Source organism: Astatotilapia calliptera, chromosome 23 (assembly GCF_964374335.1).
Source record: "Astatotilapia calliptera chromosome 23, fAstCal68.1, whole genome shotgun sequence".
Lineage (NCBI taxonomy): Eukaryota > Metazoa > Chordata > Actinopteri > Cichliformes > Cichlidae > Astatotilapia > Astatotilapia calliptera.
Genome location: NC_137443.1, coordinates 4,811,621 through 4,834,655, shown reverse-complemented (window position 1 = coordinate 4,834,655; position 23,035 = coordinate 4,811,621). Strand labels below are relative to the sequence as shown.

The following is a 23,035-nucleotide window of genomic DNA, read 5'->3' as shown; positions in this document are numbered from 1 at the left end:
GACTTGGTGTAGACTCCCCTGGGTGTATAGCCTGTGGTATGAAGTCTGGTCAGTATTGTCCTGTTCTAACTGCTTCAGACGATCTATCACCCTCTTCCCTCTTCCTGTTACCACTTCTGTTTCAGGGGCTCATAAGTATTGGGTTTGGAATTGCTGTTTCTGTGATCAGTTACACTACTAGGATTTGTCTCAGTTGTCATAGATCAGTGGTTGTTGATCAATGATATGACAATTTACATATTAATGATCAAGAAACTGACCTCACGTTGTTTGCCAGTGGTGCTAGTTTCAGTCATTGTGTAAAGGTGCTGTTTATAAGGCTGGAGAAACCTGCAGTCAGCAGAGACTAATGAGTGATGAAACATTTCTCCCACTGAACATGCTACGTCCACATGGACAGAAACAATCTTTTTGGGAGTTACTTATTCAGTTAAAGAAAATGCAAATGGCCTCAAGTTTCCCTGAACCCAAGATAAAAATTAGTTTTCAAGGATAAAGAGCTGTTCAAAGCAGCAAATTGGTACATTTAAAAACTTCACTGTCAGGCTAAGCAATGCAAAGTAGATTTTGCCAAAAGATCTACATTACACACTAATTTAAATGTTTGAATAAGAACACTGACTATTAAAATGCATAATAAATGTAGCTCTAACCACAAAAACAAAGGTTGATCAACAGATACAAACAATTGAAACGAGTAAATTATTTTTACATTTAAGATGATATAGGATGATGAACTTTATACACTGTGACAGATGGAGGAGGCCTAGTAAAAAGAGCAACAAAGGACTTTCACGCAGAAGACTGGGGTTTGAGTCCTGCATGAAAGCTAGAGTTGATTTGACCTAGCTCACTTATTCGTTTTTAACGATTATTTCTAGTTTTTAGTCACAGATGACACTTGGACATCTCATCCTCAAGTTAGACCCTTTCACAGTGTTAATCACAAAAAGATTTCCTACCTTGAAGGGATGTGAGGAAAAATGAAACATCAGAGCTCTTAACACCTCATTTTATTGTCCCAACATTCAAAAGTACAAATAATTCAAACACAACAGTTTTATGAAAAAGAAAAAACAAACATTTACAGCAAGATTTTTATTTTGTTTCCAGTTTCAGAAATGACCTAAACTAGCAAGGATAACATGAAGTCATTCATCGCAGTAATTGGATTAATAATAAGAATAAGAATACTAAGAATAATAGCAATAATAATCATAATAATCATCATTGATAATTGTTAAGTAATAACATAAGCAGGAGAGAGTAGAGAGAGCCGCGGTCATGGGGCCCCGTGAACATTTTTTCGTCTTTTTTGTCTTTAAAGATTTCATTTATAGATTTTTCAGATAGTAAACAAACACGTCTCAGGAGGAAAATGAAAACTGACAAGAAGAGCCTAGTTCCTCTGTTCACCTTCCCTCCTCCACTACTGGCTGCGTTGTTCCTACTGGCAGGCTGCCACTATAAGGCGCTACAGGGGATGGTGTGAGCCATAGGGGTTGGGCATAGAGCGAGGTGACGCAGCCCCATGTTTCAAACACCCTGACATGCACACACATTCGCACACACATTCTGAGCTGTCTCAGTCACTTGCGCGCGCAGGTGCACTCAGGGACACACACATCTGTATATATGTGCCAAGAAATTAATTAAAAAACAAAAAAAACAAAGAGGAAAGCACAGACACTGAACATATGTATATACTGTACATACACACATGGATGTACTCCACACTAACAAACGCATGTGGACAAACACACAACACGCACACAGTTACTTAAAGGAACATGCATACAAACATGCACAAATGCGCGCGCACGCACACACACACACACACACACACACACACGTGCATACAGGGTTTAGGCGGAACACAGGCACGCATCGTAAGAGTTCAAAAGTCATACAGTGTAGGAAATAAGTTCACACATCAGAACATTCTACTGGGGTCGTTGCATAATTCAAGCTCCCGACTGCAGCGGGGAGCATGAAGGGGTCTGGTTGGTTGGTTGGTTTGTTGCTGTCATGACATTTTCGAACATTAAGCAACAGGATGGCAAAGATGACGGTTGGATAATGGTAATGATATTAAATGACCCAGCTTGTCAGATGAGTGAGGTGTGAGAGAGGAGGATGTACTATGCGAGCATGCGTCTGAGTGTTTCAAATGCTCTCCGCACACCTCCTTCATGTTTTCAAGTCTTAACAACAAACAAAAAAAATCCAATTTCTTATATTTATACTTCTGGAACCATTCCCCCTACCTTTCACCTTTCAAAATATATAATATATATCATATTAGAGTATATAAAATATAGAATCGGTACAATCCCTTTTTATACCTCCAGAGTACTTCTTATGTATAGCAACAACTGCTGGAAAGAACAGTTGGTGTGCAATGGTAACAATTTCTCAAAGCTTTGTTGGTACGTCATTTGAAAACATGATGAACATTCTTAAAAATAAGTTCTGACTCTTTGACCGATTTAGTCCAGTGCAATGAATGACCCTCGAACAACAATTTTTAATGTCTGTCTGCCCGAGCCTCCGAGAGCTGAATGTCATACAAAATGCTAACCGAAACGGAAAACTATGCTTTCAGACCCACATTTTTGCATAAGGTTTCATCACAAAGCGGTAGTAAGTGGAGGGAGGGTGTGGACGGAGTGGCTTATTAGAACTACACAAACTTATCACAGGTTATATTGAACCAGAACGACTGTTTATAACATTCTATTAAGACTAAACTTTATTGAAAAAGATCTAAAGATTTCATTTTAACAAGACAAGAAAAAAGCAATAGCAAATTGAACTATTAACTAGGTTATGCATAGCGAGTAACTGTTTCTAGTAATAAGGGAAGAGCGTCCCCCGACCCTCCAGACATTTTTTTCAGTTTTCTTGACTTTTAGATTTTTTTTATATTGTAATTTTGATATATTGGTACAAAGCACAAACGTACTAAAAGTTCTCTCAGTGCAGTGGACTACTGGAAGAGCCTCTCCACTAGTCGCTTTGTTCCCTTTTGCTCAGAAACGCCCCCCTCCCTGTACCAGAATCACGCAAATACACAGACAATGAAACAAACAAATAAATACATAAATACACAGATAAATTAATGAATCATAAATATAGAATAAATACAAATAAATAGAAAAATAAATAGTTTCAAAAATAGATAAGGAAACAAACCGTTAAACCAACACGTTTATACTCTAAGCTTTTGTTCGGTTTCTTTTGCCGCGGTAGTTAACTAAAAGTTAATCCAATTTTTTTTCTCCACAAGCAACATGACAACAATTGAACAGTTTCCTCACAAGTTTTTCTAAGTAACTGAACCACCACTTCATAATAAATTGTCATATGAAAAAGACAAGCTCAAACGAACAAAAGAACAGTGACAACTCAGATAGTACAGTAGATATTGTAAAACAAATGTAGACTATATATATATTTATATATATCATCTATTTGTACACAGCAAATAAAGACACAGTTGTCATAGATCCTTTTTAAGGAAACAAATATCTAGACTAACGGAACTAGCTAATCATCATTAAGTTTTGACAAACGTTTCACGCTCAGCAAGTAACCTAAAAGTCAGCAAACCAACAAAAAAAACCCCCAAAAACAAATAAAAAATTTGTTCAGTGATTCTTACAAGGCCCGATTTAGTCAAATCTGATTATTCAGTAAAGAAATAGTCTCACCAGATTTCTGGGCCAACATTAAACAAATATTAAACAAAGAACAGCAGCTCAATTCAATGCCAACATCAAAGTAGTTTTTTTTCTTTAAACAACACATAGAACAACAAACTTGGATATTTAAGATATGTGAATAATGTAGTATAGCACCTACTGTTGATCGCTAAAAGGAAGTTCTTCTCAAATGTAAGAGCGAAGAAAATGATATAGATAATGTATAGTATGCTTCTAAATGGATAGATGTGTATATATCTATTTACTGAGATCCCATATCGACTGATGACAAAAACAGGAAAACAAGCGGACAAAGGGTCTTCTTGCTTTGGGCTCTGGACTGTGAGGATGGTTAGGCCTCGGAAAGACCCCTCTCCCTTCCCTTTTGGGTATCGCTGAATAATTATGCACTAGTACATGTGTGAAAAATTACCAAAATCACCTGCCTCAGATTGCATCCTTTGTTCACAAAACCTTCCATCTACAAAATCGCTACCAACTTGGATTCCCCAAAAAACAACCTCCGATCCTATAAAGTACCACGGCAGAACGACAAGACAAGGTGGTGCCCCCTCCCACCCGCCCCGGCCCCCCCTAGTTAGCCAGTCAAAATATTTTTCTCTTTTTTTCAAATCCAGATTCTTGTAAAAATTCTTCAATAATTATTATTTTAATTATCATTTATAAAAATAGATCTTTCTATTTATTTTTATCTTTTTCTAAACGTGTTTTTTTTTCCAAGCAAAGAGATCTTCTCTTTGGCAACAGTGATATTTTTTTTTCTTAAATTACTGAACGTGTCATCAGCAAAGCTAACCCATCCCCTCCCTTGCCCCATCTCCCTGAACCCCAAGTGAGGAAAGACATTATGTTTTGTTTGCGATACAAAACAAAAACAATGTTAGAAATTCATTTTTTTTCTACATCAGAGTTACCGGGATCCCGTGGAATCCCGTTTGTAATCGGTAAGGGGACGCTTTGAAATACACGCTAAAAATGAATGAATGGTTCACCAATTTAAAAAAGAGCCGCCTCCCGTTTACTAGACGGGGAGGTATATAATACTACCGACAGTGGATCCGGATTTACAAAAGAAAAACAAATCCTGAATCAAGACAGAGAAAAGGCTCCAATCGAAAGAGGACGTTCTCTTCTCTGAAATAAGGGGATACAGGGATTTGCTACTGTTTTACACAGAAGAGAAAAAACATTATAACAACCACAAGAAACAGAAAGAATATACAACAAAGAGAAGCCTGCATTATCGCAGGAGCTTCCCAAAACTTGTGAACGTTTTCATCATTTCATTTTTGTAATACTTAGGCAACGTTGGCTTATAGGTCCAAAGTTATAATATAAGCCATTTCTAGTTCAATTTGCTTGATGGTTTGTTGGTTGCTTTATGTTCCGGTTGGAGTTTGCTGTGTTGGATGGCTGTAGTAGGGTGGTAGTGGTAGTGACTGAAGGGGCTAAGGGATGGGTGGAGGTGGGGGTAGGGGGGGTTGGGGGCAATTTTGGAGCAGACAAAGTCGCGGGGCAACTGCTTCTACCTGGTAAAGTTCAGGACTTGTGTGTCTTGTTAGTCTTGAAGGAGACTTGCAAGACGCGGTCGCCCAACCTGTAGCCGTTGAGACTGGCGATGGCCATTGCCGCCTCGTCGTAATTTGTCATGGTGACGAAGCCGAAGCCTTTGCACTTGTTGGTGTTGAAGTCACGGATCACCTTGACGTTGTTGACTGCGCCGAATGGCCCAAACAGCTGCCAGAGCACGCTTTCGTCTGAATCTGGGGACAGGTTGTACACAAAGATGCACCAACCGGTGCCCGTGTGCCCGGGGATGTTCATGCCAACCAGGCTGGTCATGCTGTCAATAGTGATAGGTGAAAACCTGAGAGGAGAGGCACAGTTGGGAGGAAGAAGAGAAAACGGCAAGCGTTAACTGGGCAAGTTGAGGCACACAGAGAAACAGTGTCTGCATCTGCTGTACATGAAATCGCCCTAACCAGTGAAAAACAAAAAGGTCCTGCCATGATCCTCGCCTGAATCGCACGCTACTCTCTACAGCCAAATAGTCTGGTCAAGCCACTGATCTCAAAGCCAAACCACACCATATCAGATAAACATGCAAGTACTCCGTACGAACGTATGTGCAAATATGTCAGGGCAGTCTGCATTCGTTTGCTAAGCTGCCACTAAATCCTGCAAGAACTCTTTGGCTCTGAAAAGTCTCCTGTCTGGAATGATGACGGCGCTGTGTGCGCTATGCTGTATTTCTGCTGAAGGAGATGCAGATGAAGGTTTTCTCTTTGTGCCCCTGAGTGGCTCCTTTAGGTGTTAAATTGCAGGAAGTCGCTGAATTAAACTGTTGCTAGAAATTCATGAAAGATCATGCACCAGCCTGCTAAATCTGTTCTCATTCGCCTCATAATCTTCTCCTTTTTCTTGTGATGCAAGAGATTTGAATCCTCAGTTGACTTCACTTAATTGCCTTTCCGCTCAAAGGAAAGAGAGAGGAGAAAAAAATACCCCCACCTTTAAATAAAAGGTAAATGAGATAAAAAGGTTCATTTCTTATGCCACCTCTCTTCAAGAAACGACTATAGGCATTATTGGGAGTGCTTTAATTGAGATTTCCGCTTTGCTGCAGCTGTCTCAGAGATGGCTGCTTTCTTAAGGAAAAGGAGGGAGGGAAGAGGGAGCAAACTAAATGGAAAATGGAAGCACTTTACAGCCCAGTGGCATTAAGGTACAAAGTGTATTCCTCCCCCCTTCTCCCCTCCTGCAGAGCGTTCTGATCTGTTCTACTCCAGAGCTCGTGGCACTGATCGATAGCGTTGCTTGCTGCTCGGGGCCCAGAGCCTCCTGTTTCCAGTGACTATATGTGGTCAATCACTACGACCTTCCTGCATGACTTTGGTCATACAGAGTTTGCTTGCAGTTGTTTTGGATGCTAATACTTGCCTCAGGTTAGCAAGATCATCAACCGTAAGGAGCTCTTTGCAGCAATTACACTTTTGTGATTTAGATCAAATTAGTGTGTATAATTAAGATGACATGGACTCATAGTTATAAATCTGCAATATTTTGATCTATTTTTTTTTAAAATTACCTACCACCACAAGACTCTTGCAACAAGAAACTAGGTTATAATATCATGTGGCCTCCCTTTCTTGTTGAGAGGATCCTTTAGGATGAATCGTAAAAGGCCTCACTGTCTGACATGCTCAGCCACACTCAGGCCTCTCTTATGTTTAAAAAAACTTCATGCCAATTGTAAATTTAAGCTGGACAACGTCAGGTTTCTGGCTAAATGAAGGCTAGCTTACACTGGATTTGTGAAGGTGGAAATGAGTGTGCCTGTATGTATGTGTGCGTATGGGTGTAAGCGTGTATGCAAGCATACCCACCAGAGTGGGACCGAGCACTAACCAATGTTACAGACCAGACCACGGGTTGCATAGCAACTGTGTAGCTGACCAGATATCTATTCTGTCCTTTCTAAAGCTAAACCATTTCCAGCTCTTAACACTTTCCTTCTTCTCTTTCCTTTCAAAAAATAGCCCCAGATCACTGAAAAACACTTGCAACTTGATGACATGCTTTGCAATCAGGACCGCTAAATCAGACACCTATTTTCACCTTTTAATAAAATGATGTAAAGACTCGGGTTGAGGGTAAAGTGCTTACTGGAGAGCGTTAAACCTTTGAATGTCATATTGCATCACTATGAGAGTGTTATTCTGCAAAAACATGATCTTGTTTGGCAAAATTACAGGTTTTTAGAGGAACTTGCAAAGAGAAAATATCTCTCGAGCTAAACCTTGGGTTCTGTTTGAGTTTCTAAGCTGACTGACTGATGATGCCCCCTGTGCTTGCAACATGCAAGGTGCCACCGTCAGCACATGGAACATCTATCACCACAGTGGCTGCTGCTCTGGGTTATGTAACACCTATGCTGGTGAGAAAGCAAAATGAAACATGGAGGCGAAGGAAAGGAGTTTGAGCAGAGCAGTGCTGAGCAAAGCTGGAACTGTCTGCAGTGAAACAGCATTTCCTGTTTCCAGCAGGGATCCAGGTTCATCTAGCCTTATCAGAAGTCCTAGCTAAACTTTTCTTGAATTCTATTAGCACTACCAAGAATGTGTGCAAAATTTTTATTTTGTCATAGGTTGTATCTGACTGACAAAATGTTTGATTCTAACATACATTCACAGTGACAAATTTAAAATTTGACCCTAAAGGGAGACCAAGCTCTAGATTTATGGCGACAAGGCAGGAGAACCTGAATCCAGTAGAAATAAAACCAACACACCTAGAAATGAGAAGTTTTACACCAGAGAACAAAATCTGTTGAAACAACCCAAAACAATCCAAACAACACCAGCACTTTCATAATCAAAACAAAGCAAATTCATCACCACTGAAAACAAGGCTGATTGGGTTTTTTTTTTTTTTTTACACTTTGAGTGGTTGGGAAGGTTTTAAAGCCAACTGAAGCTGACGGGGGAAAAACATACAAACAAATCAAAGAACCAAGAATGCAGTTGACCTTGAACAAATTTGCAAATGCAAAGTGATTGCAAAAATGCAAGGAAAAAAATAATAAAAAATAAATAATAAAAACAAACAGGAAAAAAGGATATTGAAAAATCACTGAGTCAACATGGACATCTGGCATTGGGTGAAGTTTTTAATTACCTCTTTACGCCATAGGCCATATTAAGCAAATTGTCCAGCCTGTAAAGAGAAGGAGGGTTCTGGGGTTAATGGTGGGCAGATGGTCGACTCACTCAATGGAACTAATGTTAAGTCCCTGCAGGAACTGCATGGCCCTCCTCACTCAAGAACAAACAAACCCATCTATAGTTGGTCCATTACACTGAGGAGCCCCACCAGAAAATGCTATCATCAGTTAATCAGTGAATCTACAGTACAATCAGTATGCTCTGCACTCGCTCAGTCGCCCACTGAGCTTCTTCGTAGGCCTCATCGTAGCCCTGCAATCGGGCACGTTAATATTACTGTAGGTGCGACCATTTAATTCTTACACAGCAGTTGACTGGTCACAGTTCAGGATTACAGTTGCACACATAACACTAAGGGCAGGCAGTGTGTTAGCACAGCATTGCTCTAGGCCATACTAGTATGATAGCCTAGCCGCAATGCTACACAATTGCAAATCGTAATCTTGCATGTGGGTATCCATACAATTTATGACACCACATCGATGGTTTATTACGATGGAGGTAAATGAGAATTTATTTTCAGGTTCTACGCTCCTGAATTTGTGTTAACTCGATTAAGAGAACACTTGAGATGGCAGGAAATGATCAAGAGTTCTGTCAGTGTAATGGTTTGGCATTTGAACGATGGTGAGCGAGAGAGGTGACGATGATTAGTCGTGTTTCTATGCGATGGGAAAACACAAAAGCACAACTGAATGTTAAACTAGGCGTGAAATTGTGAATGCTGTCTTTGTGGCTGGGGTCAACCTGTTAAGTGCTAACAGGTCGGGTGGAATGGCAGCGTGTTAGTCAGAGGGTGTGCTCTGTCTAAAAGGGTTAGATTTGGGGAGATGTTCTGCTTTCGTAATAATTTCTGCCTGCGAGCTACAGCCATTGCAGTCATCTGGGGTGAACTACTATTTGTGTGTTGTTTAAGAACCAGGCAGGCTTTGTGTGTCTGTCTGTGAGCTGGGCTTCGGAAACCTGTGGGCTGTATGAAACGTTGGCCCTCTTGGATGGATGCAGCCTGCTTAGTGACTCAATGACCTTCATTCCTCACTTGGGTCTGGCCTGTCTCATGTCTTATTAACTCCTCTGGCCTAATGGAGAGGGGCAACGGCTTATTGAGCAACAGCTGGCCAGCGACGCCTCGTTCCTCTTGAAAACACTACAAACTCTCTGACTTTGACTCGACTGTCAGGGTTGTTTCTCCTTTTCTCTTGCTTCCTTGCAAAAACAGGAACTCACACAGGCACACAATCTTCTATGCGGTGCACATTTTAAAGAATGTTAAATTTCAATAATCTATATTTCAAGGCAACGTTATCACTGCCTTGAAATATAGCCTATATCACACACACACATCCTGATTATTTAAGCAGTTGTGCAGCCTTGTAGTAAATATCTTGCATATTAATAATAATAATCACAGTACTATTTGTATTAATCAGGTTAAATGAAATTTACTCTGCCTGTTAGAGATAACAGATTAGTAATCTTCTAATCAGGGACAATTTAACACCAGGATGCCAGGTAATTGTAGCTAATTCTCTTATAAATGAAAAACACTGCAACATTGTACTAACCTGTGTTCAAAAATATTAATTTCACAAATTAATTTCAAGACATAATCTTCTGAGGGAACTGCTCAATTTTGTAAATAAATTGATAATGTGGTGACCTACATTGAAACCCCTCATTGGAGGTAAATTACATAACCTTTTCACAGTTTACATAAACCTTCTGGGTAAATGATAGACCTGCTTATTGCTTGGCTTCATGGTGTGTCTGCACTGTAGCACTGTTCTCACTTAAAATTACCAAGCAGTACAAAAGCAGCCCTAAAACAAAGAACAAAAGTGGAGAAAAGGATATACGGAATCATTAAAACAGTAATTAGCTCATTACGTGGGGAGGGAACGAGCAGCCTGCTTTGTGGGTAAATGAGTCAATTGGAGAGGATGCTCAGAGGAGAGGCGCTCCAGGCTCGGGAGCATGAAGACATCTGCTGGCCGATGGGCCGTTGGGCCACAACAAAACAACCTGCTGCTAACACACTCTCTCGCTCTCCTTTCTCTCAAACATGTACGAATCCACGCTGATGCAAGCTCGCCACGCAAACACTCTGCCAGCTTTTCACGCTGCCTCTCCAAGCTGGATGCAAACAATAGGGCTTTTGTGCTGTCTGTCAATGCATGTTAATGGTGGAATGGGCGTTTTTGTCTTTTCCTTTTTGAAACAAAAATCTGTTCAATTAAAATTGGCTCCTGCCCTGGATATAATAAGGCTAATTTGCTAATTAGTACCATTAGTTAACGACAGAGGATTGGAAGCAAGCGGGGATCTAGGGCTTCGCGTATTTTGCTTGAGTCGATTATGTTTGCCGTCTTGGAGAGGGACCGTACGAGCACATTATACATTAGCTTGCGTTACGGCAGGCCCACATGATTTACTCACACAGGACAGATGTAATTATCGCTGCAGCAGGATTGTACTGTGCCAAGACGATTTATTAAAAACTTGGGTCTCCTAAACAACATTCTTACTATCTAAAACAACTTTAGCATCTATGGTGGATTTTATTTCCAGTACTCGTTGCTAGGTGCACATAAAATTCACAAATCTAACTTCAAAAATAGTTGGAAGTAAGCAAAACAAGAGATCGGTTCTGAATAAATGCAGTTTTTCATCCTTAGTCCTTCTTAAATTTTGTTAAAAAATTGGAAACCACACATATCAACCCCATTTATAACTTTTAAGTGTTAAGGATTTTAGCAAAGGGCTCGGGAGCAGAGAGCAGGAACACAGGGACACGGTAAGGAAGTGTACTGTGGTTGTGAGTAGTGATGAGAAGCGACAGCTCTCCTGCAGAGCCTGTAAATTGGCTTGGCGTATCACAGACACACAGCCACGCTACATCGCTCAGGTGTCACACCAGGGAAGCTGCTCCAGAAGAAAAATACCTTCCAAGCTCTGACTTTGATGGAGAGTAAACAGCACGACCGGCTTAGTGTTATTGAAAGAGAGGAAATTGTGTAAGCACATATTCTGTCTTCAGTTCTAAAACATTCTTGTTGGATAATATGATAGTGTGCTGTTTCTGTTTTCTTATTGGTTACTCAGGTGAAAGGTAACTTGAGCTTAAGGAGTACGCTCAAACTACCTCTAGGTGCCATAATATGATGATGTTTGGGTCTTTAATGACAGCATATGACTGGGTAGGATGCCACACAGTGTACGAACTACTGTATATTAACTTGGTGTTAAGATTACTGACCTGGGCAAAAACATTTTTTAAAGACATGAAGATAACATTAATTTTGGGAAGCTGAAATGGGGTTAAAATTTAAATCCTGATATTCATTTTGTAATGATTTGTTTTAACTGGCCCTCTGCTGACTGGATTTAAGGCCTCAGTCTCTTGAATAATGTCAGCTTGTAATGCAGTCACAGACTCATGCAGTATTTATAGTATTTCATGTCTTTCATGTCTGGTAGGGGTGATAGCTTTCGGTCCAAAACAGTGGACAACATCGTGCAGAATGAGTGTAAAATTAAAGGACAATACCTAACAGTAAAAATGTATCTTTTTGTTTTGCAAAAATTATGGGAAAAAAAAAAGATATTCCTAATATGTGTTTTTGCCCAGGCCTGAATATGCCTGGAAGCATCGACACGATGGCAGCATGATGAAATGAGGGGAAACATGTAGTTGTGAATGACAGAACCCCACAGTCTCTTATGAACAGTTCCTCTCTGATCTGGGTGGACCCACGCAGAGCTCTCGCTGACTTACGGACACCTGCACCAGGTGCAATGCTCACACCTGTTGTTCAGAGGATGCTTTTGCCAAATGACTGTTCACAGGAGAGAAAGTGCAGCATTGTTGTAACACAGACACTGGGGTGACTCATGCTCTCTGAATATAAGTGTTACCATAGATATAGAAACACAGATATTGTGTTTGTGATTTGATGTGTGTCTGGGTAGTTCTCATGCTGGACCAGTCAGGATCTGCTAGTAAACAAACTATAGAAATGACTTAATTCTGAACCCGTTTTCATAAAATCTGCTTCGTTAAAGGTGTGAGAAATTAAACATGATACTCGATACTGAATCGCATTCAACATGTCCAACTGTTACTCAAGCGTGTGTAAAGTTGAAAAGAATGAAGCTTATCAAAGACAGGAAACCTCTGACTCTTTCTCATCTTCTTCCACTTATTCAACTCAAGGTCGAAGGGAGCTAGAGCCAGTCCATCAGTTTAGTTCAGTTTTATTTATATAGTGAGAAATTCACAACAACAGTTGCCTCAAAGTGCTTTACATGGTAAAAACCCAGCAATATTCGAAACACCTTGTCTAACCCATGCATGTCGTTGGAATGTGGGAGGAAGCTAAAGGACCTGGAGACAGCATTCAAACTTTATTATTAATCTCTGCCTCTCTTCTACAGTGTGTTTTTTGTCCTGTTTTCCACCCGCCACACCCAACTGGTCATGGAAGATGACCGCCCCTCCCTGAGCTTGGTTGTGTCGGAGGTTACATCCTGTTAAAAGGGAGTTTTTCATTCCCACTGTTGCCAGGTGCTTGCTCAAAGGGGGTCGGCTAATTTTTGGTGCATCCCCAGTAGGGATTTGACCCTCTGGCAACAGTGCTAACCACGGCATCACAATGCTATAGAGCCCAAGTGTTCACAATTCTTTAGCATATATGTTACTGCAACAACATACTCATATTCTATTCTAATTTAAGATTAACAATATCTGCAGTATGGTTTGTTTAATGGTAACTGTCCAGCCTGTGGACATGGAGGAAGTGACTTGATGTACTTATCATGACTTAAGTGTGTAGAACAAAAAAATACCTTCCTACTTCATTAATAAAACAATTAAAGAAATACAATTTTAAAAACAGAGCAGAGCAGTCGGCCTTATAGCACTTGCAAAAGCTGAGCAGACTGATATGAATAAGAGCATCTGGAAAGTTAATTTTTGCTTGCTGCATGGCAAACTGAATTTCACGAAATGAAATTCATGCCCTTTCAGACATGTCAAACCACAAATATGACACCTAAATTTCTAAATGTAGGGTAACACCTGATCCAGAGAGCACGAATAATTATAACACCTGATTGCATTGCAAACAATCATTTTGGCAAAAGGCTGCAGTCCTCGGACACACGGACATATAACGGCTACATAAAGCAATGGCCAATGAGGTATCTAACTTTGTATAATGATGGACACTTGGTGCGTGTTTTCCAAATCAGGCCTGTTGTTTGGAGTAGACATGTTTCCTAAATTGAATGCACTGAGTTTCACGTTGACCAAGAAAAATCTGTATGAAGTTTAAGACTGATAGCTGATCAGTAAACATTAAATCAAATTATTTTAGTTTCAGATTGTGCGATACACAAAGCATGGCTGTTTGTGAAGCTTTCTAGTAAATACTTTACTTGTTTTCCTTAATTTCTACATAAGCAGATGACATTCAACTTGAGATTCCCAACCTTGTGAGCAGATGGCCCAATCATGTTGTTGATTATCTTATGTCTACACTTTGTTTTCAATTTGCTACTTTAAAACATCTCTGAAAAAGAGCCTGGAAGGAGGAGGTGCCACTGGTTCTAGGAAGTATGTTTCAGTCTCTGAAATCCTGTTATTTTATTATTACTTTTTCTTTTAATGCATTTTTTTGGTCAAATTAGATACAAAAGACTCTGCAACAAGATCATGATGCTGTTATGTTATAGCTATCACTTTAAATTAGCTTTCTTTCTAAGAAATTGTGCTTTTCATCACTTTATAGCAGATGCCCGCTGTCTCAGGCTTCCAATTGTTTCAAAAATTTACCTGAAGTTTAACTGAAAGTGAATTAATTTGAGTTCATACAAGGTTGTAGATAACATCAAACTTGCGTTCTTATGTGGACACATTTGGATCCTTTCGGATTTTCATTAAAAAGGTCTTTTATAATGCTGCTGTTGCTCTTTTGTACTTTGGAGCATCTTGCGTCCGTCCTTAATAGTGCTCCAACAGTGACTCATGTAACATAATCACGTTAATTAAATGAGACTGGGAAATGGTCTGAGAAAGACTTTTACTTTTGGAACCAGGCGCACCCCAAATGGCTCATCACGCGATGTCTCTGACAAAAAAATCAGGCTGCTCATACTGGCTGTTCAAGGACAACCTACTGTCTGCAAGGCTGCTTTCAAAATTACTGAACAGTGGACCAGCCACTCCACTTCAACTGGAAATTTCCTGGGCTCGTCAAATTAATAGTAAAGATTTAATACTGGGTCAGCGCCAAAGGTTTGGAAACTCTGCATTAGACACATCACATATAGAGATATAAGTAACGATTGTGTCGAAACTGCCTAAAAGCCTCCCCTCCCCACCTTCTCCTCTGTCGTCCTCCTGCCCCTGTACTCACCTGAACCTCTGAGCCTGGTGGTGAAGGGGGCCAGGGTATCGGCGATTAGGTGACTGGTAGAGTTGTGACAGAAGAGCTTGGCTGGTCTTCTGGCTGGGGTTGTTGGCGAATTTGACCGTTATAGGCTCGGCAGCGCCCGATGGCTTCTGGCCATTCAGGCCCTTGATGGCCTCCTCAGCCTCTATCCTCTTATCAAAGCGGATAAAGCCAACACCTCTGGAGCCACCTGCGGGGCCAGCAGATCAGAAACAAACAGGGGCCCCTTTTACTTTACAGGTATCAGACAAAGGTTTACTGTCTATATATTTAAAAGATGTCTGTGCTGCTGAGTAGCACTCTTACTTTTGCACATGATTACTCCTATTTAAAGATCCCACACAAATAAACAATGACATCATGCTCCACAGTGTAAAAGAAGCAAAAAAAGTAATAAATTGTAAAGTATTTTTAATGCAAATGGCTTTGTACTCTAACAGTAACACAAATACAGCCATACCCACACATACACACCAGCTACACACACTGTGGCACTGACCCAGAGGGTGTTTAAAGCCACAAAGTCACGTCTTTTCTTACGCTCATTCCAGTCGCAGTCACCCCTGCACGCCCTCCTCATGCACCGCTCTCCGTGACATTTGAGCTGTTTCCGTGGCGATATTTTTGACTGCCACCTGAGAGGAACATTTAGGGAAGCTCCCCTGGTGGGTCCTTTACTGGTGCATTGTGCGTATTAAGAAGTGTGCATCTCTATACGTGTACATGTACATGCGTATATGTTTACATATGTGTATCTATTAACGGATGCTGTGCCTTGTTTTAATGAGGCTGCCTGCATGGCCCAGAGGATGCTCGCGCAGTGACAGCAGCACTCTGCCGAAGAGACTATTTACATAATACTGTGTGCACACAGGCATGTCTATGTGACTGAGGCTGAATAAAAGAGAGGAAGTAAGGAAGAGGGGAATGTTGTGTATGAGCATCATTGTGTGCAGTCTCTCTCACACACTTAAAAGGCACTCCTTATTGTTATTCCACATTTTGTTCATGCCAGCCCGCTACTTCCTGTTGGCTCGTCTCATGGTACTCGCTACCCTGAATTCTCATTCTGTTAAGCACCTTGACCATCTCACTCCTTTTGTTCTTTTCTTTTCTCCAAAGACGAGCACCAGAAGGTTATTTACTTTCCAGCCAAGCAGAAAGATAAAAACGCTCTACGAAAGCAAACCATTCATTAAAAATTACTTATCTTTTAATAAGGTGAAATCCAGTTTAAACATTTAAACCAATACATAAATGTGACTGTACTCTGGATTTACAGCATTGTGCTTTTCCCTCTCTCTCTGTCTCTTTCTCTATTTTTATTTTTCTTCAGGTAACTGATTTGCATATTCTCTGCAATTTTCTTGCCTCTTTCAAATACCGTGCTGGAAGTATTTTCTTAACTGTCACCACAACAAAAGGAGCTCAATTACTGCAAACTGTGGTGATCAGTGTCCTTTTGCAGCAGCAGAAACATGACTTGTGAAAGAATGGCAATATAAAAATAATTTTCAAAACTAATTTGCTCTCTGTAGTCTAACATAATTTGTTTACTTTTTCTGAAAAGTTTTTTTTTTTTAACTATATAAGCAACAACTTTCTGACTTTAGAACTTATACACAAAGAAACCTCTTACCTCAGAGTCTTTACCGATTTGAACCACAGCATTTTCTTTATGTCTGGTGGTTGAACTCATTAACTCTTACTTCATAAAAATGTTTTTTTAAATTCTCATTTTTTAACCTTTCTACCTCCCTCTCCCCAGACAGCCTTTCACAAATTCTCTTCCCTTATTTCCATTTGTGCCAACTCTGTACCTGCACATTTTAATTAGCTTGATAGAAGCAGGAAAACGAGCAATTCTAATGGGATGTACATAGTGTAAACAACAGCCTCTGTTGTTCCTACAGCTTTCTTTACATATTACAGTTGTTTTCATGCATATGTTGTGTGAAAAGTGGGGAACAGTGCGTTTGTTTCTGAGGTATAGTAAATAACAGTTTTTCGCTAATGGACGCTGGGCATTTAAATATCCCCAATGCCTTAGTTTACTTTGATAACTGCAATAACCCTACTTTTCTATAAGGCGCTTGGCAACTCCGAGAGCCTTGCTCAAGGGCACCTCAGCGGTAGTTAAGAAAGACGAGAGCACTGCTCATTCACTTCCTCCACTGAGATGAGTGCAGAAGAGAGGACTCTATTCGTCCTTTAATCCTCACACTTGTTTGGCCTTGAGCTCCTTCTAAGCCGGTTCTTGCTGGAGGGCCTCCAGACAAACGCTTGGCATACAGATGAAGGCCCGACACAAACACACAAACACCCATTCACGTGTGCACGCACATACTTATGTGATGACTTGAAGAGGTGCTATTAAGAATGAAGTGCGGAAAGAGGACTGGAGGTGTCCATGACCATTTTCGATGGAGCGTGACCAAACCGCAGTGTTTATATGAGAGCGAGACAGAGAAAAGATTTGTGTGTGTGTGTGTGTGTATTCTGTTTGTTTTATGTATCCACCAGCTTCTCTTGTCCTTGAGGTTGCACAGTAGCATTGTAAGTAGGTGAGAAAGGTTGGTTGGCAGGAAACCTCATCACCCATAATTCTACTGAGCAAAATGTGTGCACATGCTGTACTTGTGCCTGTTGGCTCTGTTCAGTCAAGAATGCTCACAGATCATGTAATGAAACAGAATGAATGGGTTTTGCGACATTCACAGCAAAAATATTGACAAGCCTTAAAATTTAGAGTTCTCATAATTCCTCAGTGCGTCTAATAGTGATAGTACTGCCGCGTCACGAAGTTCACCCAACATCCCATTGGGGTGTCAATATGTGAAATGCATTCTGAATCCAATTACTGTTGCAGTGAGACCGCCTTCACTTCAACATCTGTTAGATCTCCACCGCCTCGTGAAATGATAAAGATTACATTTCTCTGATTTCCTTATTTCAGAAAATTTAATTAAAAAATACCCAAAGTCTCTTGTAGCTTTCAACCTTCCCACCCCGACTGTGACACAGAGCCCCAAGCCCATTTCTTCCAGGGTTTGCGTCACAAATATATAATAAAGCACTGAGCATTTTCCTAAAACAGCAGAGCTCTGCAGTTTTTAGAAAGTGTTACTAAGAGAGGACTAAAAGATTGTAATTGTTGGGGATTATATTCAGCAATTGATTAATACATGCTGGAAAGCTAGTTAGTACTTACTGCAGCAGTATGGCACATTTAGGATTTGGTCAAAATAAAATACAATGCCCGTGTTTATGATGGGAAAGAAAGACGATCCAATCAAATAGCACGGATCGTTAAAATGTTAACTTTTGTAGAGAATACTGGCGAACAAGCTGCAGATAATACGTAGCAGCATTGCTTCTTTACCGGTTTTGCTCCTTGGTGAAAATTGGTAGAATATAACGAGCCTTGAAAAACAATGCAGGTATTTTTAAGAAAGATAAAAACAGCTTCTTAAATCCATGCACCTGTTCTGTTTTTACCACTCTGTCATGCCATATTAATGTAATAAACCTTGAGAAAGGTTTATTTGTCTCCGGTTAAACAGAGTAACAAAAACAAACTCGCAATCTATGAAGCAAGCTGCCAGTCTACGAAGTCCAACCTAATGACTGTCCTTTCAACCAGCCCCAGAAGCCTAGGCCTACTTATCACCCACCAGCCAGCCATACAGGCAACATTAGAGCACAATGTACTTACTAAGGTATACCAATCGGTCTTTCTCACTCTCTCTCACCTCTTACTCTCTTTTTTTGCTTTCCCTCTCCTCCACAGTAATCAACAGAGGCTTATGTAACTCTCTCTACCTGTGCTTATCTCTCTCTAACACACACCGACAGGCACATTGGCTGCCTTACTAATAACACGCTGCCTCAGTCCGGGGAGGGGGAAACAGAAGGAGTGAGGATGGGGGATGAGAAGCGAGCGCTTGGCGTGGGGATGGGCAAGACCGGAATGAAAAGGAGAAAGGGAAAGAGGGGGGGATGAGAAGTAAGGAAGGAAAGGACAAAAGGAGAAAAGGTAATAGAGGAGAATGTTAGGAGGTGACAGAAAAAGGATGATGATGAAAGGAAACAGTGCTATTCTTGCTTGCTCCTTCCCAAACAAAGCCGCTCTTTCTCTAAAACCCACTATCATTTCCCCAAACACTGACTGACTGACAGAGAGAAATGACTGCTCCTCTGAGGGACCAGAAAAAAGTGAGGTGAGAAACCTGGCTGCTGGATAATGAAACACACACACACACATACAGAATTTCTCTCTCTTTCTCTAGCTCTCTGTCTCTCACACACATCCATCTAGCACAATGTATTCTTGTAAGCAGGCCCACTCTGGCAGATGCATGCACCAGTGCTCGCATGCATACGCAAAATCTTGTTGTTTTCCAGTGTTCTGTTTTCCCATCTCCCCTCCTTTTATTTTTATTTGACGTACAATTGTGTGCCAAGAGTATCAAATTATTAGACTTGCCTTTCCAAGAGATTTTTAATATGGCAGAGACAGAAAGAAACTTCCTACTGGCTTCTAATTAGAGGCAGGGAAAAAAAATGCAATGTCCTTGTTTTAAGTAGCATTAGTTTGCCTGGGTACAGATGGCATTTAAAAAAGCAGTGAGAAGAGAGGCTCAGAGACTTTGAAGAGTGGAGGTGCCCTGTGCTTTGGCCTCTGTCAGAGCAGAGCTCCAACCATCTGTCTGGTGTGTGCGTACGCATGTATTGATGTGCATATCTATATGTGGTTTTGTGTGCGTGTGTATCGACTATCACAGAGATGGAACGCACTCGAAAGATTACAGGAAAAACAAACTCGAGGCAGAGAGATGTGAGATGATAGCGTGAGTCAAGGCTGCAGTCATCCCATCTACAGGAAGAAGCTCTCTGCTCATATCACCTTGACCGTTCTGTTCTCTGCTATTGGACAGACAGAGAACAGGGAATCAGTGTGGTGTCAGTCTGTAGAGGAACATTCATTATTCAAGTCAGTAGAGGAGAGAACATACTAACTGTGCAGAGAAAGGGCAGTTCCTTTGAGGAAAAAAGGTATTGTTGTAATGCACAAGTACTATATTTACTTGTGCATTACAACAGGTATGAGAAGAACGGATCAAAAATGGGAACTAAGCAGTCGTCCTCCTCGCAAATGAGGCACTGACTGGAAAGACAAGCAAAGCTGAAGTTTAGGCTGTAACTGTAAACTACAGAATAAAGCTGAAGACCACAAATTAATATTTACATTTAAATCAAGACCAAAATTACAAGTTCAATCTAACTGCAGAGATGACGCCAGTGTAAAGCAAGTTTGTACTCTAGGTTACTTGATGGCTTTTATCACTCCCCACATCAACAACAGCTCTAAAAGCTTTTCTCCAGTTGACTAAATGCTTACAGCGATCTAATGGCAGCAGGGGAAATATATTATGTGTTCGGTCTGCAGCTTCTAAATAGAAATGGGCTGCGCTAAAGCGTTTTAAGCATATGCACCGCGAGTACTGTGTTTATATCATGAGCAACCAACTCCAGACTGCTGCAGAGTAATTCCACGCATCACATCTATGCATCTGAAAACATAAAAACGTTCGGTTATGACCTTCTGGGAGCGCATTTTCAAAACGGTTGAGCCCGTCTGATCACAAATTGTGAGACAATAAAATTAAATCTTTCTTGTTTCTCTTGTTGTTGTTTTTTCTCTCTTTTTCTGATCTAAAAATGTCACCTTACAGGGGGCAACAACTGCACTCTTTCTGGCTTCCTTTCCAAAGTCACCGGCAAAAAGGGTGTTTCAGGTAAAACGAAAATAGCTCTGATTAAAATATAATTTTGGCTAAACAGGTCCTGTTCTGTGCAGCATTATGCACACTGAACGTGGTCAGACTTTTAATACCTCCATAAACCTAATTTCAACTCTAGCATTGCATATTTGTGATGCTGCCTGTCGAAAAAAGCTTTTATACATTCTCAGTTTAATGCTTCTTTTTGCTGCCTATCATACAACTTTCACTAAATATTACATATAATTTCATTGTGCGTGCAAGATGCACCTATTAGCATCACAGGCAATCCCCATCACGAGTTATATGACAGAATTAATGCTTGCTACTTGTTACCATGGGAATCTTTTCTCCATTACCTCCTTCCATCCCACACAAAGGGAAATGTGGCATCAGCCTTTTTACAGTCGGTCCTTACACACAAAGAGCAGCAATTTAGTTTCACATTAGGGCTGTCATTTGAAAAAGCTGTGTCTCCGGATCAATTGTATTTGCAGTCATTGATCAGGTAAGCATTGACCTCTGTGTGCATATGAGATGAAGACCTAAGAATAGCCAGCTATTGAACCAAAGAGGTCTCCGATATTGCATGTGTTTCAGATTGGTGTGTTTGAGGCTAGCTCAAATCAGCTGTCAGAACATAAAATCACAGCCTGACCGCCTTCCCCGAAGGTTAGACAGAAAGGCAGGAGGGGGAATCTGGCGCTATGCGGGCTGATAAAGAGACAATATGCTTATCCATTCAGAAGAAATCGATAGACAGAGGAAGGGGGAGAGATGGAGAGATACCCTTGTCGAGTCAATGTTGCGTTCGCGCCCTGAGTCTTTGGGGCAATTTGCCAGTTTTGGTGAATTTTGCTTCAGCCATCTCTGTCCACGAATGATGCTAACAGTGTTAAAGTTCCTTCATGTCTTCAAGAACAGAAGAGTGACTGCAGGGTGCATCCTGTTGATGAGGAGGGTCATTTACAGAACAGACTTCATGTTCCCAATTTAGCTGAGCAGGAGCTGGAGATCATCAGCCCATCTGCCGATGGTCACTGCAGAACATTCGTTACTTCAGCAGCTCTATGCAGCATCTCTCTGATTTGCTCCTGTATAAAGCCTATGTAGTTTACATCAGCAGGGTAAGGGTGTGTTTCAAATCCATCCCCGGTTTAGCAGAAAGAGTGAATCACTGAGTGAATTGAATTTTAGAAAAACGCTGATAATTCACTGTCGACCTGCACCGAGACTTCAAGGTGCTGCACTGTAACGACGCTCTATCAATATGCCCCTAAAGCCAGGAAGACTAAAGTTTTGAGGACTTTTTTTTGAGGTGTCACCGTGACAAAACCGACATCAGGACATCCTGCGGCTGGCTAACAGGACAGCGATCCACTCATTGAACCAAAAAGCAGTCTGACACCAAGCACAAATCTCTATCCCTCTCGCTCCTTCGCTGCCTTTCTGAGTCTCTCCTCTTTCTTGTTCTGTACTTACATTTTGGCAGTCACAGGAGAGTTTTAATTTGCAGCCCATTTCTCTCTTTAATGGCAGTGAGTGTGTGGGTGGGTGTATGCGTATGCCTGTACAGTAACAGAGAGAAGAAAAAGATGAGTCAATGATGCCAGCATACTAGTCTCAGGGCCCTTCTAAAGTCCTCCATGTTTTTAATCACCAGCAACTCTAACATCTAATTAATCATTAACATTTCTCCTGCTGATCCTTAACCCTCTGGGGCCACCTTGAAGAACATCTCTCTCACACATAATCTTTGTGTCTGTGTGTGCATATATAGTACGTGTCTATTTCAATTGTGAGGCAGGTGGCCAGGGCAGTAGTTAGGATAGCAATTATTGTAAGTGAGGGTGTTCACAGACTAAAAAAAACCCACCTCCTGCTCTCTGTGTGTGCTGACCAATATAACTTTTACACGAGTGCATGTGAGGATTGTTTTCCCAGTCTTCATTTACTGTACTATATTCATCTTGTACACGATGCAGATAAGCATAGCTTGTTTGCCTTAAATTGTCCGATTAGCTCTGATATTCTTTTCCAGACGAGTGATGTCAGCGTCGCCTTCTGTCAAACACAACAGCCAGTTTTCCAGGCATCATTAAAAAAAGATTCAGTCTGGGGTCTAATTAGATTTTTTCATCCAATGTGTGAAAAAAGGGACTGTGCAGGAGAGAGGAATGGGATATTCCTCAAACTACTGTACTGAACAAACATGCAAAAAAAGAACGAACTTTACAGGACATAATAAAACATCGAGATCTCATCAGGACTTAGAGACTTAGGCAAATACAACCTCAGCTGAACAAAAACACATGACATATTACACCGTGTCATTAATTGCTGAACAAAAA

At 40.8% G+C, this 23,035-nt stretch overlaps 1 protein-coding gene across 9 annotated transcripts in view; it reads right to left on the bottom strand.

The window, feature by feature from the left end:
• Positions 1 to 998: 998 nt before the first annotated feature.
• elavl4 (ELAV like neuron-specific RNA binding protein 4) overlaps positions 999 to 23,035 on the bottom strand; it is a 78,816-nt gene continuing 56,779 nt past the window's right edge. For 8 of the 9 annotated variants that reach the window (XM_080297532.1, XM_080297525.1, XM_026157617.2 and 5 more), the window contains 3 exons: positions 14,866 to 15,091; positions 8,403 to 8,441; positions 999 to 5,592 (listed from right to left, as the gene is read on the bottom strand). In XM_080297532.1, the coding sequence (XP_080153658.1) occupies positions 5,265 to 5,592; positions 8,403 to 8,441; positions 14,866 to 15,091 (593 nt within the window). In that variant the 3' untranslated portion in view covers positions 999 to 5,264. The remainder of the gene's footprint in view (positions 5,593 to 8,402; positions 8,442 to 14,865; positions 15,092 to 23,035) is intronic. The other variant, XM_026157619.2, reaches the window with a different exon arrangement.